The sequence below is a fragment of the Hyaena hyaena genome, unplaced genomic scaffold (assembly GCF_003009895.1).
Source record: "Hyaena hyaena isolate Hyena2069 unplaced genomic scaffold, ASM300989v1 scaffold_192, whole genome shotgun sequence".
Taxonomy (NCBI): domain Eukaryota; kingdom Metazoa; phylum Chordata; class Mammalia; order Carnivora; family Hyaenidae; genus Hyaena; species Hyaena hyaena.
In genome coordinates, this window is record NW_024080825.1 from 476,291 (window position 1) to 497,533 (window position 21,243).

The following is a 21,243-nucleotide window of genomic DNA, read 5'->3' on the forward strand; positions in this document are numbered from 1 at the left end:
CCACCATGCCCACCTTCGAGCCCAGAGCTACACAGAATTCTGTCCAACCCCCCCACCCCGACCCCCACTGCAGCAAGCAGGTTCTCCTGCCTCTGCTTCCTGAGCCATCTGGTGGACACAGAGAAGGGCACACCAAGCTTACGGGGCTCTCACAGGCAAGGAAAAGGAATGGGGGCTATGAGCTCATGACCCCAAAGAGCAAGGCAGCACAGAAAAGCAAGCCAGAGAGACTGCTGGTCTCCAAAATGGAACTGCCTCAAGCTTGGACCAGTTTTCATGAGTGGGGCAGAAATAACAGCTGCCTTATGTCTGTGGGGGCTTTATGGTTTTTCTAAGCTCTTGACATGTATCACAGAGAAATGCAGTCTCTGGGGCCAGCATGAGGGATTTGGGAATGAAGAGCCACTGCTGCCTACCTCTGCCTACTCTCATGGCACCCAAGTGGGAAGGGATGGGCTAGGCGGGTGCCTGCAGGAAGGCTCCCTCAGGGGTAGCCCCTACCCGTGGCCCTAGGGGAAAGCTTTGAAGTGGCCAGAAGGGAGATAACAAAAGCCAGAAACAAAGGACCCAAGTGTTCCCTCTCCTAAGCTTCCTGGGATTGTCCTGGGCTAGACACGAGGGCAGGCTCACTGGGCCAAGCTCCCCTTACCTGCTGCAGCCTTCTCCACGAAGTGTAGCTCATGCCAGAAGTTGGCCAGGTCTGGGTATTTCTCCTTCACGGTCAGTGCAATGAAATGCAGCAGTGTCATCTTCCTGTCAGTGGACTTGGTATCCAACAGCTGAGAGAGCGGGGCAGGGAGCAGTGAGAGAGGGCCAAACACCATGGCTCCTCAGGCTTCCTGGCCCTGGGTTGTCCCCACCATCTTACCAGATCCAGGCTCTGGAGCTTGAAGCCATACACAGCTCCTCGCTTGCTGCTGTTCATGTAGTTCCCCAGTGCAAGTATGATCTGTCCAAAAGATGCATGGAGGTCAGGCCATGCCCCGCGGGCTCCTTCCTCCACCCAGGCCCCAGGCCCACTGGTGCCTGCGTCCACATCCTCTCCTCACCTCCAACATCTGCTTCAGCTTCTGAGAGGACTTGACAGAGGCAGAGGCTGCAATGATGGCATTGAGTTGCTGGAAGGAAGATGAAGAGCTGTGTAAGCCTAGGCCGGTGGGGGGGGGGGGGGTTGGTGGGCAAAGTCCAAGAGGGGCTGGATGTGGCAGGGGGTCGGGGAGTCTGACAGGGCAGGGGAGGTGACTAGCAGGTGATGGGGTAGCCACAGATGACCCTGATTTGGGTAGAGGCTATACCGGTGTGAGCATCTGCAGGTTGTCTTGGAAGTTGCCCAGGAAGGCCATGCCGGCCATTCTCTGGGTTAGCCGCTCCACCTTGCTGAAGAGCAGCATGAAGCGGTCCTCAGCTGCCAGCTCCTCCAGGGGCTGCCGCTCCCGCTCATATTGCCGCAGCAGCTTCACCTCAGCCTCTGTGGGCAGGAAGCGCATCAGGCACTCCACGAAGTCCACTGGTAGTGTCTGTAGGTCAAACCTGTGCAGGAGGAAGGAGTGAGCTGAGGTCTTGCATATGCCCATTATCCATCATCCATTTTTTTCTCCAGCTCCTAGAAGGACTGCAGGTAGAGTCGGCGAGCAGGACACAGCCAGAGGCAGAGAGCCTATTGCCTCATCTATCAGAGCTTGAGTAACATCCTAGGTGAACAGTCCATGGCCTGTTTTAAAACCCTTCAGTGTCCCCCCACCCCCTTACCCTTAGGGAAGAAATCTTAACACAAGTTTATGAGGCTCAGCCTCCAAGACTTCTGCCCATTTGTCTCTACCCTGTCTCTTCCACTCTCCTCCTATGCTGAAGTCATTGTTAATTTTCAGTACCTAGGGCACCATGCTTCTCCCTCCAGGCACTGAAATGGACTTCATATATTTCCTCGCCTCCTCTGGGAAGCCTTCTGAATCACCAAGCTTTGCTACCTAGCCTGCCCTGTTCCCCCAAAGCTGCCTGAATCTCTACCACCTAGGTGGTTATCACCCATGCTACTGAACTGTTCTGCTTAGACTGGCAGCAACTTGAGTGAAGGTTTGCGCTGAATCCCCAGCACCTCACACAGTGCCTGGCACACAGCACAGATGTACCAAGTTCTGGCCAAGCCAGTGGATGAATGAAGGGTGTAAGACACTTCCGTCAACACCCTGCAGTCCAGGGAAGACCAGGATCCTAGGTGGAGAACTGGGTTGCCAACTGGCTGGGGACCAGGGCAAGGTCAGTGGGAGCCTCACGTGTGGATGGCTCTGCAGATCTCCTCAGCCGAGCGGCCAGCCTTGCGGAGGGTGATGGCTAGGTTCTTGGCACGATTGGCTTCCAACAGGGTCACCTTGCTGGCAGCTTTTTGTGCTGTCTTGCTCTTAGAGCAGATGAGGTCAAGGGCAGGGCCCTGGGCTTTCGTCTTGAACAGTTCTTCAAATTTGTCCAGGTCCAGATCCTGGCAGGAGTGGATGAGAAGGGACAATGCAGTCACCTCATTCTACTAATGGCCCTGGCAGCATGCCCAGTGTCCATTCAGCTCTAGTTCATGGAGGCCTGATTCTGAGGGCATTTCCAAGGCTAGGAGATCTGGCTAAAAGCATGATCTGGTCCCCAGCCCTCAACCCCACCCCTGAGGGCTCTAGGCCCTGCTACCTCCAAGATCTTCTCATCGTCAAGTTCACTGAAGACAGTGCCGCTAATCTGGTTGGGTTTCAGTGCTGTCCAGTTGAAGACAGGCAGCCGGAACTTGGTCTTGATAGGTTTCTTGATACGAATGGCTAATTTGGAAGGAGGTTCAGTGAGGCTGGGGCCAAGGACACGGACACTCTACCTCCATCCCACCAGCCCTGCCCAGAGCCCTGGGGACACTCACCTGACAGGCCTACTGTCAACACCACAGAGGGAGCAGCGCCAGGGAGAGGTGGGGCTGGGGGACATTTGTCTGGGGGAAAATAAATGCCACAGTGACCCACAGTCCAAAAGGCTCTTTAGAGATGCCCTCCCCAATGCCACCCAACCTGTCCTCAAAGGCTTTTGGGGAAAGAGGATGCGTGAACTCCCTGCCCCTCCGGCGCCCAGGGTCCTAACTGGTAGGGCAGGTCTCACTGGCCTCTGGCTCCCTGTCTTCTGCTCTGAACTAAACCCTCTCTGTGGCTGTCCACAGAGGAATCAGGAGCAGCACCTTCATGATCCTTAAAAGAGACACACGTCCGCCCTTGGACACCCCCTGCCCAGTAACTTGAGCCTCCCTCAGATTCTTGCCCTCCCTCAACCCTCCCCCACATGACTTCACATCCTTCTATCTACATCCCTGGCTTCTCCCTAAGGGAGGCAGTGTTGTCTCAGGTTTTGGTCTGGCCGCAAGATGAGGCTGCCCCTCAGGGCTCCCAGGGTCCTTCTCACCTGGTAATGGGGGTGGTGGAGGGGGCAGGGGAGGAGCAGGTGGCGGAGGCAGAGGCAGGGCCTCCTCGGGCGGTGGGGCTGGAGCCAGGAGGTCCAGGTCGGAGGGCAGCATGCCCTCACTCAGCTCTGCAGGGCCTACCCGGGCCAGGGCCTCGCTGCCCACGGACTCCAGGCCCCGGGCCCCAGGCTCCAAGTGGCATCTGCGCTGGAAGGCCTCCTCCTTCTCTTTAATGAGCCGCCGCAGCGTGTGTACCTGGTGGCTCGTGTTCTCATAAGTCTCCTATTGGGAGACAGCACCATTAAGGAAAGGATAAGTGGAAGGCACACACAGCAGGTATTGCCCCTACCCGAGGTCTCTCAGCTGGGGTCTCTGGGAGGGTGCCCAGAGGCAGAGAGAAGCAGAAACCCAGGTGGGGGCTGAGGAGGCTGTTCCACAGAACAAGAGGTGAGCAGAAGAGTCGCTGACCCAGCTGACACCCTCCAGTGCACTTCCTCCTGGACCCAGCCTTAGTCTTGCTGGTTTCTCAAGGCCTGAGTCAGGAGTTGCTCCTGTGTAAAGCTCCCAGGCCCACCTCCAGCCTCCTGCCACACTGCCCTCAGCCCTCTGTGCCTTGATATGTTCTCATTGCACATGGCCTTGTATAACCGCTCAGGTGGCAGCCCCCTCTGGACAAGAGCCTGCCCTAGCCATCTCCATAACTTCCATACTCCCCAGGACGGCACTTTGGACTCAACAGGGGCTTGGCAGATGTTGGCCAAGCTTGGTAGAGCCAGTATAATTGTATTTCTCTGGAAGAAAAGGTAGGTTGGGGCATGACTTTATAACTAACAATGAATGAGGTGAGGGGCAGACAGAAGCCTCTGGTCTCTCGACTTAGGATACCTGGTGGATAGCACGTGGGCTACTCAGCCCCCTCATCACACAGGGGAGGGAAAAGCAACAGGATGGACTAGTAGGAAGAGGTCTGGATGCCAGAGGTGCCTGCGGGTGCCCCACCTGCTCCCACCCTCCCCTGTGTGTGTCTGACCCACTCTGGATTCAGTTTTCTTCTCCAGCTAAAACTTAGGGTGAAATCATCAGCTTACCCTCATCTGAGTGCCTCAAGGGTGAATCAAGATCTGGATTCTCAAAGACATGAAAATCTCAAGGGAGAAAAGCCAAATGACTCAAGAAACAAAAGCCAAATATAAAACTACAATTTCCAGATACACTTTGTATAATAGGATGCAGCTGGCTGTATGAAAGAGCAAAGAGATAATAAATAAATTGATAAGAGAAATATCAAAAAGAAAGAAAGAAAAAAGAAAGAAGGAAGGAAGGGAGAGAGGGAGGGAGAAAGAGAGAGAAAGAAAAGCCAATCCCAGGCCCTGGTACCCAGCACCAGTCAGAGACTCCCTTCTCCAGATTACTTGGTACCTTGATGCTTTCTAGTTCCTTTTCCCGCTGCAGCAACTGCTTCTCTAGCTCTGCCACACGCATCATGTTCTCATTCTCCAGGTCCAGAAGCTTCTCTGTGAGCTATGGGATGGGAAGGGCAGGTTTGGCACTGACCCTAAAGCCTGGGCACTTTGCACAGCCTGAGCCTCAGTCAGGACTTGGGCCCGACCCCTGTACCCAGGGCTCCAAAGGCAGTGTGGCCCAGTGGCTTCCCTACATCACTCCCATGGGCCCAGGGTCTGAGACCACCTGAAACAGGCCACATCTCTCTCAAGCCTGAGGCCATCTCATGCCCAGTCCTAGAGGTCAGCATGTGCTCCAATCTGTGGATGACCCAGGGCCTCGGCCAGAGCATGCTGGGACCTGAGGCTTCCCTGGGGCTCAATGTGAAGGCAAGTGGGTCAGGTCAAGATTCCTGGAACTGAGATATCCCCGTCCTCTCCCCTCCCTCAACAGTGGTTCTGGCAGCAAAAAAAAGACTACCTACATGGGAAACATGCTCTTCCAGCTCCTCCACCTTCTCCAGCGCCACATTCTTGGTCTCAGCATCCTCCAACAAACCTCCAACATCAAACACATTGTCCAGGTATGCCTGGATCTGCACCTGCAGCTTCTCGCTCTCTGTGTGCCTTGACTTCTGGGAAGAGCAGAGAGAGTAGTAGTTGGGGGGAGCTTCCTGAGAGAGACTTAGTCCTCACCACCCTCCATGACCAATTCCTAGAACATAAGACCCAGGGAGTTCCTCTGCACCCATATCATATTCTCACCCAGTGGAGCTGCCTAACTGGAGAGCCCTCTGCAGAAGGGCCTGAGACCCACACCTCAGAAGATAGGCAGGATTCCAGGAGCATCCGTGACTAGGCTCTTGTAAAAGAAAAACCCTTTGTGATGTGACTAAGCTGGTCCTCTGCCCCCCAGCTCCTTGCCTGTGAGGACTCTAGCCCAGCTCACCTGCAGGAACTCCTCCAGCCCCAGCTTGGTAAACTCATACTGCAGGTGGACCCGGAAGTTCATATCCTCTACTGAGTGCACCACGATGTTGATAAATTGCATGCAGGCCACCTGGAGAAGCAGCCCAGAGGGTCAGAGGTAGGAAGGGAAAGGAGAGACCAAAGAGCCAGGGTTTTAGAACCAGTATCATTAGGTGGATAATCAAAAGGAGTGAATAGGGGGTGCCTGTGTGGCTCAGTCAGTTAAGCTCCCACCTCTTGGCTTTGGCTCAGGTCATGATGTCACAGACCGTGAGATCGAGCCCTGCATTGGGATTCTCTCTCTCCCTTTTATTTCTGCCCCTCCCCTACTTGTGCGCACTCTCTCTCTCAAAATAAATACATAAACTTAAAAAAAAAAAAGGAGTGAATAAAAAATTTGAGTCTTTCTGGGAATAAGAGTATTTTAACTTAAAAAATATCAAACTTAATAGTCAGTTTATGAAGACAAGTAAATTACATGAGAAATAGATGAAAATGAACATGCAACCGATTTCTTTTGTACATCAGCAGGTATTTCTTGAGGCAACGTTACTTAAAGACCCCAGGCTGAAGGGAAGAGAAGTGAAAGGAAAAGCTCGGGTAAAGCAAAGCAGCTCTGAAAGGATCCAAATCAGGGAAGGTAAGGCCACAAAAGGGGGCAAAGGAGGTAGACCCAAGACATAAAATGGCATTGCTCTGACATTTCTAAATGCTCTCTAGGGTAGGGAAGTGGACAAGGAGCATTTACTGAGTAGAAAGAATCATTGTAGGTTCTACACAGAATATCAAGATATGTTGTTGGCCTGGCCTTGTTCTCCAGGAGCACAGGACCTGCTGGGCATGTGCCCAACCCAGGCCCAGTTCCTCACCATGAAGTCGATGTTGCTATCCTCATTCCGGAAATACTCCATCAGCTTCTCAAAGCGGTGCAGCTCCTTGCATACCTGAACAAACAAACTTTCTCAGTGAAAAGATCTATCCCATGCAGAACCTAAGCCCTTGAGCCCTGGCTCCCAGGAACATCATGGGAACTGGTTCAGAGGAACTGGTTCAGAATAAGCTGAATCACAACTCTTTTTATGTAGGGGCCACTGGGACACATAGAAGAAAGCCTGTACATTTAACAAACTCATCATGTAGAAGAAAGCCTGGGACCTGGCATCTGCCTGGGTCCCTGATTCCCCCCATCAACTTGCTGAGGGAACCCAGTAAAGTCTGTGCCATTAATTTGGCCTTTAGGTGCCTCTAGGGGGTAGGCCAAGAAGAAACACTGTTGCTCAGTTGTTGAAGGAAGGAAGGAGGGAGGAGGAAGGTTGGAGGCCATGGCCGAGGCAGGAGGCTGAGGTCCGAGTAGGGACAGACAGGGGAGACCAGGGTGCAGGAAAGCCCCCGTGCTAAGAGGGGTTCAGAGACTCCTCTGAGCCTCTGGCTTCTAGGAGGAAGAGCCGTTTCCTGACTTGAACAATGGATGCTAGGGAAAACGTCCAAAGAGGAGGAAGGGGTGGGCCCAGCAGCTGCGACTAGATGTCGAAGAATCCTATATTCAGGCAGATGAGAGTATCAGAGCCAGGCCCAGAGGCTGGGGAAATTCCAAGTAGGAGCTTCCTCTCCCCTCATCAATAACAGCCAACGACTCAGGAAGATCCTTGCTTGTCTTCTCCTCCCACCACAAACACATCTGCCTTGGGTTCTACTGGTGGGTTCACTGCCTCGGAGCCACCTAGGAAACCTGTTAAAGCACAGGTACTCAGGCATCCCAGGGGTCTGTAAGCTTAACAAGCTCTTCAGGTATCCTGATACATGGCCTGGTTAGGGCCACTGGCCTACAGCCCTCGAATGAGGGCATCTTTAGCTGGCCATTCAGGAGCTGTCCTGCCATAAGATCTGGTACGACTGAAGTTCTGTATTTGGTTTAAAAAAAAAAGACAGTGGGACTGGCTACCTAGCTAAGCACGGGGTGTCAGAATCACTGGGATGTGCGAGATCACAGGAAAGGGTGCTTACCTAACTGGCTCCCCACCTCCTCACCGAACACACACGTGCGCACACACACACACAGATGCAGGAGACTGACCTCTTTGAAATTGTCAAAGGCAGCAAGAATGATTTCGTGACCTCCCCGCACCAAACACACAGCTGCCAAGAGCTCCAAGACAAGGGCTTTGGTCCTAAGGAGTGAAGAAAAACAATTAACATCCCAGCTCCCCACCCTGGCTACCATACAGTTCACTTCTACAAGGTGAGTCCTTTCAGAGAGTGGAGACAGCCTCAGAAGTGAGGGGAGTGGGTTTTGGAAAGGAAGCAGAGGAAGGAAGGCTTGCCCCTCACTGAGCTGTGCAGACCAGAGGGAAGCCAGGGACACTCCTTCTCCTCAAGCTGAAGTGAGGGAGCCGAACCGAGGCACTGACGAGGACCACAGGACCCCAAAGCCAGGCAGGACTTCTTGTAAGGGACAAGTGGAGCCCAAATCTCCAGAGCCCTGGGCACAGTGGGGAGGAAAGGGGAGGGAAAGAACTTACCTTGGATTTTTGTTGTTGAGACTGAGTGCAATCTCATTGACAGCGTGGGGGTGGGACATGACCAGGTTGAATCCGTACTGTAACAAGGGGAAAGGACAGAGGAAGGAAAACCTTGATGGTGGGGAAGGCAGATCCTTGCTGGATCTCCTTGACTTTAGGCCTTCCAGCAAATGCTCCTTTTTTCCCCCCAAAATCATCTTTTACAAGCTGGTGCCCTCCTAGCTCTTCTAGTTTGGCAGATGAGGCATAACAGGTGGGGCATCCAAGGCTAGTGCTGCCCCTTTACCTGATAGTTCATGATGGCTCTGAGACAGAGGATACAGACGTGGACATCATCCTTCTGGCTCACCAGGCGGGAGTTCTTCAGAGCCCTGCGCCCAGGGAGGGTGCTATACCTGGGGAAGAGGGGGCTGCTGGTGAAGGGACTAGGAGTGCTCACCATCACCCTGACTGCAGCAGCAGAAAAGGGGGGCAGGAGACCTTGAACCAACAGTCTAGAGAGTGGGGGCTGGGGGAAGGGAACAGGGTGCTTGGCTGTTTTCATCTCTCTGCAACAGGCCTTTGTGAGTAACTATCCAGGACTCCAGCTTTATAATTCAGTGCCCAAACCATCCTGAGCCCAGGGGCCCTCCAAAGTACAACAGTAGATGTGCAGGCCTTCCTAGTCCTCCAGGTGGATCCAGGGTCCTTATCCTTATCCCTGCCTTCCCTCCTTCTCCTTCTAGTTGCAGCATCTTCCACAAATTCCCTGGGGCAGGAGCATCTTGGTTCCCATCCCACTTTTATGTCCCAGAAAGGGCAGAGCAGACCCCAAAGGCAATAGGAGGGCTGGGGGCTATATCCGGCTTTGCCCCCAGTGATGCTTCATGAAAGAAAGAGGAAGCACAAATGGTGGCTGCTCACGCAGGACTAGAATGATGAGAAGAGTCAGAAGGACAAAACCCAAAGGAGACCAGGAGAAAAGCATGGCCACGAGAGGGATGAAGCAACAGAAAGGGCCACAGGGCCCAAAGGAAAGCCTCCCTATGTAGGAGGGGCTCTGAAAAGTCATCCGGTCTATCCACCTGCCTCCGGGCAGGAAGGCTGTTAAAATACTGCAAAAAAAGAACACAAAGCAGCCTTGGAGAGAAAAGTCCTAAAGGAAGAAGTGAAGGGAAGGCAAGCGGCAGGCAGGCTGGGTGGGAACTGGGCTTGGAGCAGCTGACGGGCAGAATGCAGAGCCAGAGGGAAACAGACAGGAGGGCAGGAACTGGATCACCCAGTGAAGACCAGGGTGCTGGGTGAGGGACAGTCTCGTCCAAGAGGCTGGGAGGAAGGGCAGAGTGAAAAAGAGGAATGGAGGGGGCCCCTAGGAGGGGAGTGTAGAGAGGGGAGAGCTGGAACTCCAGATGGGGCGGGCACAGCCGAGGGTGATGTACTTACCCAGGACAGATTGCTGGGCAGAGTCAAGGAGACAGAGAGGACAGACCAGAGACAGACTGGCAGGCAGAGGGCAAGAGAGCTGAGCCTGGAAGCAAGAGTGGAGGGAGGAGCAATGAGCACTCACCGCTGTCACCCATGACCTGGACTGGGGGCTAGGGTGGGAGGCAGGCGGGCAGAGCAAGAGCACACATACCGGAGCACAGACTGGCGTGCAGAGCGAGCGAGGCTGTTGGTGAAGGGGGCTGACAGGGCGCTGGGTGGCTGCAGGTCCTCGATGGACCTGCTCCAGGACCGGAGCTTGTCAAATGCACCATCGTCACCACTCTCCAGACCCTCAAAGTCAAACCTGGAGCAGGAAAGGACACACAAGCGCACACACAGGAGAAATTCAGTGCTAAGCCCCCTGGCAAGCCCACTCCCACCCCTTAGACCTCTAGGGCAATAAGAAGCAAAGAGGGCAAGAAGAGCAAGCGGGATTGGGTAGCAGAGACCCAACCCTGGTCAGGAGTGCCACCAACACAGGACAAGGGCAGTGCTGGCACAGTCAGCAGCCAGGACGGGGCCCAGAGGACATGGATAGGCTGACGCAGGCAAGCTGCTGCTCCCCACTGGCTGAGCAACTCCAGGAGTGACCTCTTCCTGGGCCCAAAGGGACCAGAGAGCTGGCAGCCTTTCTGTACTCCCGGCCTTAGACAGGGCATCCCAAAGGAGCTGTGGCTCTCCTGGAGAAGCTGCCCTATGGAAGGGTGGTGCAGAATAGGCCAACTGTGGGTCTTGCTGGTTCGCAAATGACAGTGGCCAAAGGGGTGCCCTGCAGTGGCCTGGTTGGTTCTGGATTGGGTTCATGAGGCAGGTCTGAATGGAAAGGAATTGGGGTCCCAGCCAACCTAGAGTGGGACAGTCCTCTATGTTTAAGAGTACCATGGTCCCATATCAGCACTGGGCTTTAATGACTGGGTTTTTTGTGGTTCTACTTGAGACTTCTAGGTTTTCTGATATAGAGGCTCCTTGGGCTTCAGCTTCCCTGGGGGAAGAAATCACAGGTCGAGGGTGTGGACTGGGGTCCTTAGTCCCTAGAGGAGTTGGGACAGTTTCTCTGTCACTTTCTACTTCTGTGATCACCATCAGCAGTTTGGGAGTGTGGCCAGGGCAAGGAGGACAGCTTGAGGTGACAAACCCATGAGGTATTGTCTTTTACAAATCCCCATGTCTGAGAAACAAGTCCCACTCTTCTTTTCTGTCCTCCTTCCCCAAGTAGGTCATTAAGGACCGAATAAGCATCTCCTACAAGTTCTTCCCCCAAGGAACCTTCTGCTCAGACATGCACAGCCCCAGGGCCAAAGGCACAGAGGCCAAGGCTTTCTGAAATAGGAAATGATATCTACAGATGACCGAATGTTCCAAAGGGGCCAGAGGAGGCTGCATAGTCTTGACAATCAGATGTTTGATGGTCTCTCAAGTAAACATCAGAGGAGTCTCCCTAACAGGGAAATTTGCCAGTGGCTTGGCAGTGGCTTCCCCTAATCAATAATAGTATTTCCTAGCACTGCTATAAGCAGTTTACAAATAAATGCCTTCACCCAAACTCTATCTGGCTTCACCCTTTTCCTTTCAACCCTTCCCAAAGCACTTTTTTCCCCCTCCACTCTCTCCCCCTGCCCTGAATCTTTCTTTCAAAAACAGAGTCAAAGACATTGCTGTGAACATACTATACTGAGGATCCAGTGTATTTTGGTTTTGAGCAGCTGGGATTTGCTTGCTTTTCAAATGAGATAGGCTTATTTGGAAAAATGATCTACATCTTTTTACTATAAAAGCTCTGAATTTAAAAAAAATCACTTCAGCAAATGTTTTTCATTTCTTTCTATAAAAAGAGTGGTTTTTAAAGGGATAGGAGGACCATGAGGCATCAGTTCTGCAGGAATAGGAATGAGGAATAGGCCACTCTTGATTTTAACAGGAGATGACCTGGGAAAAGTGACAGGCCAAAGCTAGGAGAGGCTTGTTTAGGTTCAAACCCCTAAAGAGAGAAGACTAAAGATCTGCTGGACAAAGGAGAATGGCCACGGGCAAGGACAGTAACAACAAAAGTGAAAGTCTAGCCTAGGAATGAGTCCCAGAACTGAGGAGTTCCCCAGGACTCAGGACTTCTGGAGCTAACACTGGGAAAACCTGGTCAAACTGGGATGATTGGTCAGCCAAAGGCTGACGTAAGTCTTGGGTAGAAGTCTGAAGTATTTACTGGTCATCACATGAATGATCACTGTAATCCCTCTTTCCATATATCCTGGTAATTATGGTAGGTTACACAACCTTAAATAATCATAATTAACAATAAAGTGGCCAGGACAGTATGGACTTACTATGTTCCAAACACCACTGTTTTACACACATTATCATCAAACCTTACAACAGCCCTGGAACATGGATCCCCTTTTATAGAAGAGGATGCAAATATGCTTGAGGTCACACAGATAGTAAACGATATAACTGAGCCTACAACCAGCTTTGTGGTTGTCATACTTGAAAGCCCTCATTTTTTTCACCACCTCATGCTGCCTTCTCATCTGTACCAATTTGCTTAGGGCTACCTCTAGTCCCCAATCTGCTAAAAAAAGCCTCCTGAATACTTCATTTTTAGTCTGGGTCAAAGGTCATGTCCACTGCTCCTGGGGCCCTTCAGCAATGATCCTGGAGTAACCCTCTCACATTTCACATTTGGAAACCCAAAGGAGATTCTTATAGACAACTCTCCAAAGGCAAATGAATCCCACCAGGCATCTCTCCTAGAAGCCAAGGCATTTCCTTGGACTGCTCTCAGCCTGGAGTTTGGATCTTTTGAGTTCTGATCCTGAATTCCCTTTCCATATCTCTCTCCTTCTGTTCCCCACCTGGCATTCTTTGCAGATCCCAGACATCCCCTTGGCTGCCTGTCCACTCCCACACTGTTGCCTGGGCTTTTCCTCTTGGCCTGGGATCCCCATTCCCATCTTCACTACTGCAACCTCACCCTTCCTCAGCAAATCAGAAAGGGACTGTGTCCTCCCTTGCTGGTCCCCAGCCTTGGCCCTAGGGTGGTACTCACATGACAGAACATTGGGCAAAGGACAGGTAATCCACCAGCACATCCAGGCCTTTGTTCTCATCATTCAGAAACTCCCGTACCCACCTGCAGACAAAGGAAACACAGTGGAGGGGTCTGCTAAAGTAAGTCAAGGGTGAGGAGGGGCCTCTGACCCAACACCCACTCTTGAATCCTCTGGAACTTAGCATCACGCTGGGAAAATGCTGAAGTTCAAAACCCATGGCAGACCCATCCATGGTCACATCACTGACCTAGGCCTCTCCTAGGCTGGGGAGCCAGGGATGGGGAAAGGTACAATGCCTTCCAATACCATGTTAGCCAAACAAGGTTTCAGGAATCCTCTCCTAAATGGGCAGGGACCTGGCTCAATCATTTTCTGAGTTCTTAGGGTCTAGCACAACACTGGGTGCACTGTCCCTGCTTGATGTTTATTGGCAGAATTATGGGGAGATGGGGAGGTTTATCAAGAGCATTTGCCATATGCCGTTGCGCAGAGCTACGCCTAACAAGGTCTAGCAGGTCCCCAATTTGACTGAATTCACAGTCAAAAGACAGGCCAGAGGGGTCAAAGAGAAATCTGGAACAGAGACATGATGGTCCCTTCCACCAAGTTCAAGAAAAGATATTTTGGGACATAGTGAGCAAAGAGGAGTATGTGGGAATTCTGTGTTTAGCCAGGGTGAGATTGGCAGAAGAGGAAAAGGATGGGGGAACAGTCAGGGGCTCAAGTAACTCCAGAATGGCTATGACCACTCAGAGCCAGACTGAGGACTCGGGGCCCTTCAGCCAGAGAGGCAGGACCATGGGCAACAAAGACCTTGAAGGCAAGGGATCAGGGCACTTCCACCCTTCTGCCTTGAGGCCTCTTGCCTGAAATATCCCTGGAAGGAAATTCAAGAGCCCATCTGATCCCAGGAAGACTGTTACAGGACAGGTTCATTCCACAGCAGAGAGAGATATAAAACTCTCAAGACAAAACCCTGACTCTCCTGAGTATTCTGTTCCCTTGGATGTCTGGGGGCCTTTACAGGCCAGCTGCACCCCACAGCCCGGCAAGGCCACTTGTCCCCCACAGCTGGAACACCGGCGCCATGTTTGCTGGCCACACCCTGGGTTAACAGTGAGAGGCTGAGCCTGAGCACCAGGCTCAGCTGAGGCTGACTGACACCGGAGCTGCCTGAAGTTAGCTTCCTCTCTGGGGGCCAACAGGCCTCCAGTTTCCTGTCTGTCTGCTCTCCAGCTCCCCGCCCCCTTCTCATTTCCTGTCTGAGTCTACACTGCTATTTTCGGGATCTTGACACTTTGAGGAGAGGTTAAAGGGCACTTCGGCAAGGGAGAGAAACCAATACAAACCAGAGAGAGGAGGAGCTGGTGAGGCTCTGGAATCCCACTTCCCAGCCTGCCCCGCTCCAGGGCCCGGAGTTCACATTGGGCTGCCCCTGCACACCCAGCTTCAGCAGGCCCTAGGGCTGATCAGGCTATGACAGAAGCAGGATCTTCCCCTCCCCTCCTTGCCCTGGGCTCCTACTGCCCTGGAGCACACACACCCGAGCCTGACAAACTCTTCCTGCCCAGAAATCCGGGAAGGATCCTGGCCCTCCCCACATGACTACCACAGTTCGGATGACAGGAGCTCCTAAAATGCCAGACACTATGCTGTTCCCTGGGAACCAAGGGCCAGGTCCAGACCTCTGACTTGTGTGCCAACTGCCAAGAGGCCCCAGGCCTGGGAACCATGCTGCTCTGGCCGCAGCCTCTGGCCAGTGGCCAGAGAGGCAGACACCAGGTAGAAGGAGTGAGCAGAAGGGAGTGTCGCACACTGCTCTGTGGCCCTTTCCTGAGAAGAACAGGCCCCCATCCTCATGCAGCAAGACTTACTCAGAAAGAAAGACGGGCCTGAGAGGGAGGGGAGGGGAGGGGAGGAGAAGGCCCTGTGGTAGGGTGCTGGGCGGTAGGTGGCGTTCAGAGCTGCCATCTGTTTCACTCGTGTCTGCACACACAGGGTAGCTGATGAGGCCCTGCCACTCTTTTCCTCTGTGAGGATTCACCAGATAAAGCTGGAGGCTTAGTTTCCTAGCATGTCAGCTTTCATTTCAGTTTGTGAATGAGGTGTAGGAGCCAATTCTGGCTACCAGGCACAGTTCCCAAGGCCAGTAACTATCCCTTTCCTGTTCTCTCCTCTGCCATTTTCCCTGTGATGGCTGCAGCAGCTGGCTACAAACAGGTAGCCTCTATAAGAGCCCCAGGCACACTTGGCCTGGGGTGAACAAGTGGGTGGCTGCTGCAGACAGGAGGGGAAATACAGATGATGTCATCTGGCTCGTTCCACCTCTGCTCTCAGGAAGCCCAGGACCCTGGAGATGGCACCTGCCCAGCCTCCCCCACCCCCTGCCCCAGGCTCAACTTCTCACTCATGCAAGCTCCCAACAGTTGTGCCAGGCCCTTCGGTCAGGACTGTAGCCCTTCCTGCACCTCAACATCGGGTATCCCTCACTATCCTTTGTGTGTGTATGTGTGTGTGCGCGCGCGCACACACACACACACTCCCTCTCATTCTCTCTCTCTCTCTCACTTTCACTACATATACTCTGACTGGTTATGGTTTTATAAAACCGAGACCACTGCCATCTTTCATTGTATCTCATGCATTAGCCTGCCTGTTGAGCAAGTTCTGGTTCCCCACTCAGAGACTAGAAAACAAGACTCATACAAGTTCCCAGGGGCCCCATCAATAGGTTGGCAATACCAGGCTCTATAGATACAGAAGACATTCAATTCCTGGCCCCCACTGCCTTAGATCTTCTTTCTTGGTGCTCTAGGAAGCTTCTTTTGCTTATGAACTAAGATTGTCTTGTAATCAAGAAAATAATCTTCTGGGCACCAAACAGTCCAGGAACAAGGTCTCAGCTACCCGATGTAATATGCTCCCCCATTCCTAGCATTCTCTGGGCCTCCCTTGGCCCAGCCCCAGGCCACAGGCAGACTCTAGTCTCAGCATCTTTGGGAATGTCTTCTACTCAAAGTCACAGGCTAAAGACCCCAGGAGAGGCCCCACGCTTGCCAGCAGCATCCAGTCAGAGGCTGGCAGAGCTGAAAGGGAGAAAAACCAGAAAAAGAACAGTCTGAAGCTCTGGTGAACCAATGCTATTCGAGGGCAATTGTGCATCATGGTAGGGAGGTAAACAGGCAAATCATCCTCAGAAGACGCCAGATCCTGATGGCCGATTCGGACTCACCCAATGTGGTTGGTACGAAGTGAGATCTCCAGCTCCCTCAGTACTTTGGTTGACTCCTGCACTCTCCTCCTGAACTTCTGTAAACATGGAATTTCCTGTCACTATTGGAGGCCCCCAATCCAACTTTACAGAACAAACAAAAGGGGCAGAAAAGGAAAAGGAAGGGATACAAGAGAGCAGTTATAAGCCTTCCCTCTGCTATTAGCCAGCCACTCCGGACCCATGGCCTCCAAATCCAGCAACCCAACGCCCATTGCTCAGAAGCAAATATCCCACCCCAAGTCAAAAGGTTTGTGCCCAAAACCCCATAGAACTATAAGGGACAGCAAGGGAGGGCCTCCCTGCCTCACACTTCACCTTCCGAGTTACACTGGGGTCCAAGAAGCTCTGGAGTTTCTGGATGTAGGTATGGGGAGGATTCTTCACCTGGAACCGTTCCTGTGAGGGAAACACATGTGTGCGCACAGATGTCCAGAGTTCTGAGTAGAGTGCTGAGGAAATCGAACACTCACAGTGTCCAGTGTGAGGGGACTAGTCTCCTAAAGTTGTCACCTGGCCCTTAAAATCACTCAAACCATAGGTTCTCTTCCTTATCTTCAGGTGCTTCCCATCTATTGCCATCTTCCCTTTCTCCAATTAGTGATCTCCGAGCCTAAAATATTTTTCTATGCCGAAAATTATTTTAAGAGCCTGCTGCTTGATAAGATGTGGGGATTACAGAGCTGAGAACAGCACCCAAAAGAGAGATACAATTGAGAAATGTTGCCCACTGCCTAGCTAACTGATGGGCTGGGATTAGGAGGGCCATGAAGAGAGGAGCCAGCCCCAAAACCCAGACTTGGGACCAGACAGGCTTCACAGGACTAACACATTCAGGGCTGCAAACACACTTTCTGCTCCTTGCCCAGGCCCCAGACCATGACAATTCAGGCAACCCCAACTGCTGAAGCCTGCTTTTGGTGAGGTCATCCCTCACTCCCCTCCACACAGGGCACAGAACCATACCCTCTCCATTTTAGCCCAACCCCCATATCTGACCCAAGAGAAAACTCAAGGAAAACTCTTAAGCATTTTGGTCCTGTTAGGGCCTTCACAGCTAATATCTGAAGAGTTGGGGGGTAGAGGAGCTGCAGAGGGTTCAGGAGAATGATATAATGTTAGGAAATAGAACCTAAACACAAAATGAAAGAACAAAGAAAAATTTGAGAAATGCTGAAATTATGTGACCTAAAAAAGACTGAAGGATTATCAATTAAAGAAACTCAGTACCAACCAACTACTGTTGTGCAAGCCCCAAGCAGACAGACTCACCATGCTCACCAGTTCCACTTAATGCAGAACACATGGAAACAGGCCATCCCTGGAGAGGAGGGGACCTAGGCTGGGAACTCTGAAGCATAATTCTACCTTAGGTCAAGCAGCATGATTTGGGGGACTGTGGAGCATAATAATAGCACAGACAGAGTTGGCTCCAAGTGACAAGCAAGGTACTGAGCCTTGGGTTCCTCATCCATAAAACATAACAGTACCTTCCTCGAGCATTTTTGTGAGGACTAAATGAGATATTTCAGTATATATGAAGTCCTTGGTCTGCTGTAAGTACTTAATAAACGTTAGCTATTATGATTCTGCTCAGTGTTTGAAAAAAAAAAAATTTGTGACAAAGCTGAAGACGAAGTGCTGGGTAAGCACATTGTCTACACTCTGTGCCAGATGCTTCTATACCCCAGGAGGTAAGGAAGTAAAAGTGGACTATCCTGGCTGTATAGACTGGACCATCTGAGTTCAGAAAGTCATGACCTGTGATTTCCAAATGTGTGCAAGGGAAAGAACCAGGCCATGGGTGTTGGTTCTTGGTTCTGAGAATAAGTAATCTCTATGTTCTCTTCCAGCTCAAAACACTATTCATGTAGGGGAGCTTTCTAGCCTCATGTTCTGAGATTTGGGAACAGAAGACTAGGAAGAGGGGTCTGCTCATTCCCAGAGGTCTGTAAATAATCAGAAAAGTGCTATGTGGCAGGTCTCGGGCAGAGGGAAAAAGAAACGGTCCTTTGGACTACCCTGCCAGGCAGCGACCTCACCCTGAGGAAAGGCAGAAAAACAGGCTCTGCTGGGAAAACTACCCAACTCCTCTTCAGACAGACAGACAGCCAGACTTACACAAACTTCCTTTGGGCTACTGTCCCTCAGGAAGAAATCAAGACAGTTCTTTGCAGGAGTTAGAGAGGAACTTGGCCTACTAGCCCTGGCTCTGTTGGGAGCGTCCTCTTGGAACAGGGAGCAAACATAAACCGTGGCGAAGCCCAGGCCAGGGTTTCTCGAGGGACCCCAAGGCTGCAGTCAGTGCCTTGGTCCTGCTGCCTTGTCTGGCCCAGGACACAACCCCTGCTTCTGGACTTGCCCCAAACCCCATACCTGGTCACAGATCAGATCCCACTTCTTCTCATTGTCATACTGCCGCAGGAGCCGGGCCTTGTCAGGAGGCAGGTTCATGGAGCTCTGAGGAGAGAACCTGAGTCAACGGGCTGAAAGCTCCCTGCACCCAGAGGAGAGAAAGGCTAGAGCACGCATACCTTTTCCCTCCTGGACCCCCAGGCTTCACCCTGACACTCTGTGGCAGATAAGGAAGGCTCAGAGAGGCAGGACAGTTCTTCTGCCTCCCCTTCATATTTAGTTCAGTTTGATTGAGCAATGTTTTCCAATTGACTGGGCCGAGATTAACTTTATTTTAAATGAAAACACACAGATTAAAATAGAATAGGCTAGAAGATACCAGATCACTGCAGTGTTTCATGAAACTTTTGTTTCTTTCATATTTTTTTTTAATATTTTTATTTATTTCTAGGAGAGAGAGAAAGAGACAGCGTGAGCAGGGGAGGGTCAGAGAGAGAGGGAGACACAGACTCTGAAACAGGCTCCAGGCTCTGAGCTGGCAGTCAGCACAGAGCCCGACGCGGGGCTCGAACCCACGAACCGCGAGATCACGACCTAAGCGAAAGTCGGATGCTTAACCGACTAAGCCACCCAGGCGCCCCTGTTTCTTTCATATTTTAAGTATATTCAAATACATATGCACACACATAAGTCATGCCATAACATGTGTTTTTTAACATGGAACAAGGCAAAAAAGTTTGAAAGCCACCTGTCTAAAGTAACACATTTCTTTTTCTTTAAATGTTTATTTATTTATTTTCAAAGAGAGAACACAAATGGTGGAGGGGCAGAGAGAGAAAATCTCAAGTAGACTCCACACTGTAAGTGCAGAGCACGACATAGGGCTCAAACTCACGAACCGTGAAATCATGACCTGAGCTGAAATCAGGAGTCAGATGCTCAACTGATGGAGCCACTCAGGCAGCCCTAAAGCAGCAACTTTCAATCTGCTTTTCCCTCTCAGCCTAAGGGAAGGGTGGCCTTCCTGCATGGTGCACAACCATGGGTGAATCCTGAACCAGCCATAGCCTACATAGATGCTACAAGTCTACTCCTTTTCTCCATACCAGGATCCAAGTGCATGAGAAGGACCTTAGCATGAAGATAACTGCTCATTTTTTAAGGAAATAATTTACAAAATTTCAATACTTTAATTATTAGTAGCAAATTACTTATGACATACCTCTCAATTAATCAAGACACAATAAAATGTCCCACTTCCTTACTGAAAGACACTCTAAACTAGAATATGGAAGGACAGACCAGGAGTCATTTTATTTTACTCACTACTGTTTGCTGAATGAATAAAGAAAAGTGTACGGAGTGAGGGAAACCCAAGGCATCCATGGTTTAGTCCCACCCAAGCCAACATCCCTACTTTCCCCTCTTTTACCCCCATCCAGCCAAGCTTCTCTTCTAACCAGTGTGGCTGCCTTTTTTGGAGGTCACAGCCCTTACCTCTAAAGGCAGATCATTGCAACTGCCCCCCCACCCCATACTCCTGAATCAAATATCTCTTACCTAACCCATGTGACTTCCCACAAATCCGGCCTTTTCCCCCAGCACGCTGCAGGCCACCTGGAAGGCCTTCCTCTCATCTTTCTCTCCCTTACTTACTGCTCCAAGTTCAGCTCTAACTCCCTGGTCATCCAAGTGTGACCACTGGGTGTACATCTGCCTACTTCCTGACATGCTCATTCCCCGAGACACAAAATGTGTGCACCCATGATCCTGAGGAGTCACACAGGCCCTCCATTAATCCAGAAGACGTGGGAGTATCCTGGGAGTTGGCCCTCCATTTTCTAAGAAACTGAAAGAAAAACCTTAAATATCATTTATTTCTGTTAGACCTATTCTATTACACATTTACCTACACACATACTATTAAACTAGTTATACACTCTCCTAACCAGAATGGACTGTGTCTCTTCATATGGTCTCCAACCCCTGATAATGTCTAATACCATGATAGGCACCGAGTGGAAAGTAAGTGGATAGTAAACCTAAGGTTAAGACATCCTGGTTCTGAGTAATGGGCCCAGATCCACTACAGTTTGAAAAAGGAGTATGGCTGGGATTTTTGCTCAGTGGTTAGTGCAAATGAGGCAGGGGAGAGAAGAAAAGAAGGCGAAGAGGATCGCCCATCACACCCTTCCTCAAGGTTTCTGCTGCCCTGTGAGTCTGCCTGAACTCCTATAGGAAAGAAGGGCTAATCAAATCCCCCTACTGCTGATGCAGTAGGGATGGCTGACTGGGCAAATACAATCCTGAATGTTCTCTCTGCAACTACTAGGCTAAGGGCCAATATCAGCATGTCTGTGTGAGAGGGGGACAGGGACAAGAGGCCACAAGAAAACAGGGACACAAAGCCTGAAGGTGAGCTCAGAGCAATGTCTCCCCTTAACCATAGCCAGGCTGCTGGTAGCTAAGCCTAAGTGAAACCAGAGCAGAAACAGACCTCAGGCCTGGTTCTGGCTCTGTGCACATCTTGAGCACTTCATTGTCTTCTCCCTGTTTCTCCCAAGTCTATGCCATGGAAATAGAAAATATTTGTCTCCCCTGGAAGAAAGTGACTGGCGGAGAAGATGGTGGTGGGGCGGGGCGGGGTGGGGGGTGGTTGTCACTACTGTGGGAGACATCACATCCTGTCTACACCAACTTCCTCAGCCACCCACTGTCAGCTGTTGCGGCCTCACGCTTCCCCACCTCCCCAGGT

General features: G+C 51.4%; 1 protein-coding gene across 5 annotated transcripts in view; it reads right to left on the reverse strand.

Annotated features, from left to right (window-relative positions):
• FMNL3 (formin like 3) overlaps window positions 1–21,243 on the reverse strand; it is a 54,567-nt gene that overhangs the window by 3,352 nt on the left and 29,972 nt on the right. For 2 of the 5 annotated variants that reach the window (XM_039241423.1, XM_039241421.1), the window contains exons 2-21: window positions 18,510–18,593; window positions 16,452–16,532; window positions 16,095–16,171; window positions 12,859–12,942; window positions 9,967–10,119; window positions 8,638–8,746; window positions 8,352–8,428; window positions 7,907–8,000; window positions 6,702–6,776; window positions 5,813–5,923; window positions 5,349–5,498; window positions 4,841–4,942; window positions 3,424–3,703; window positions 2,894–2,962; window positions 2,674–2,798; window positions 2,274–2,476; window positions 1,296–1,530; window positions 1,050–1,118; window positions 869–949; window positions 650–779 (exon numbers count right to left, since the gene is read on the reverse strand). In XM_039241423.1, coding sequence (XP_039097354.1) covers window positions 650–779; window positions 869–949; window positions 1,050–1,118; window positions 1,296–1,530; window positions 2,274–2,476; window positions 2,674–2,798; window positions 2,894–2,962; window positions 3,424–3,703; window positions 4,841–4,942; window positions 5,349–5,498; window positions 5,813–5,923; window positions 6,702–6,776; window positions 7,907–8,000; window positions 8,352–8,428; window positions 8,638–8,746; window positions 9,967–10,119; window positions 12,859–12,942; window positions 16,095–16,171; window positions 16,452–16,532; window positions 18,510–18,593 — 2,389 coding nt within the window. The remainder of the gene's footprint in view (window positions 1–649; window positions 780–868; window positions 950–1,049; window positions 1,119–1,295; window positions 1,531–2,273; window positions 2,477–2,673; window positions 2,799–2,893; window positions 2,963–3,423; window positions 3,704–4,840; window positions 4,943–5,348; window positions 5,499–5,812; window positions 5,924–6,701; window positions 6,777–7,906; window positions 8,001–8,351; window positions 8,429–8,637; window positions 8,747–9,966; window positions 10,120–12,858; window positions 12,943–16,094; window positions 16,172–16,451; window positions 16,533–18,509; window positions 18,594–21,243) is intronic. The other 3 variants (XM_039241426.1, XM_039241425.1, XM_039241424.1) reach the window with 2 other exon arrangements.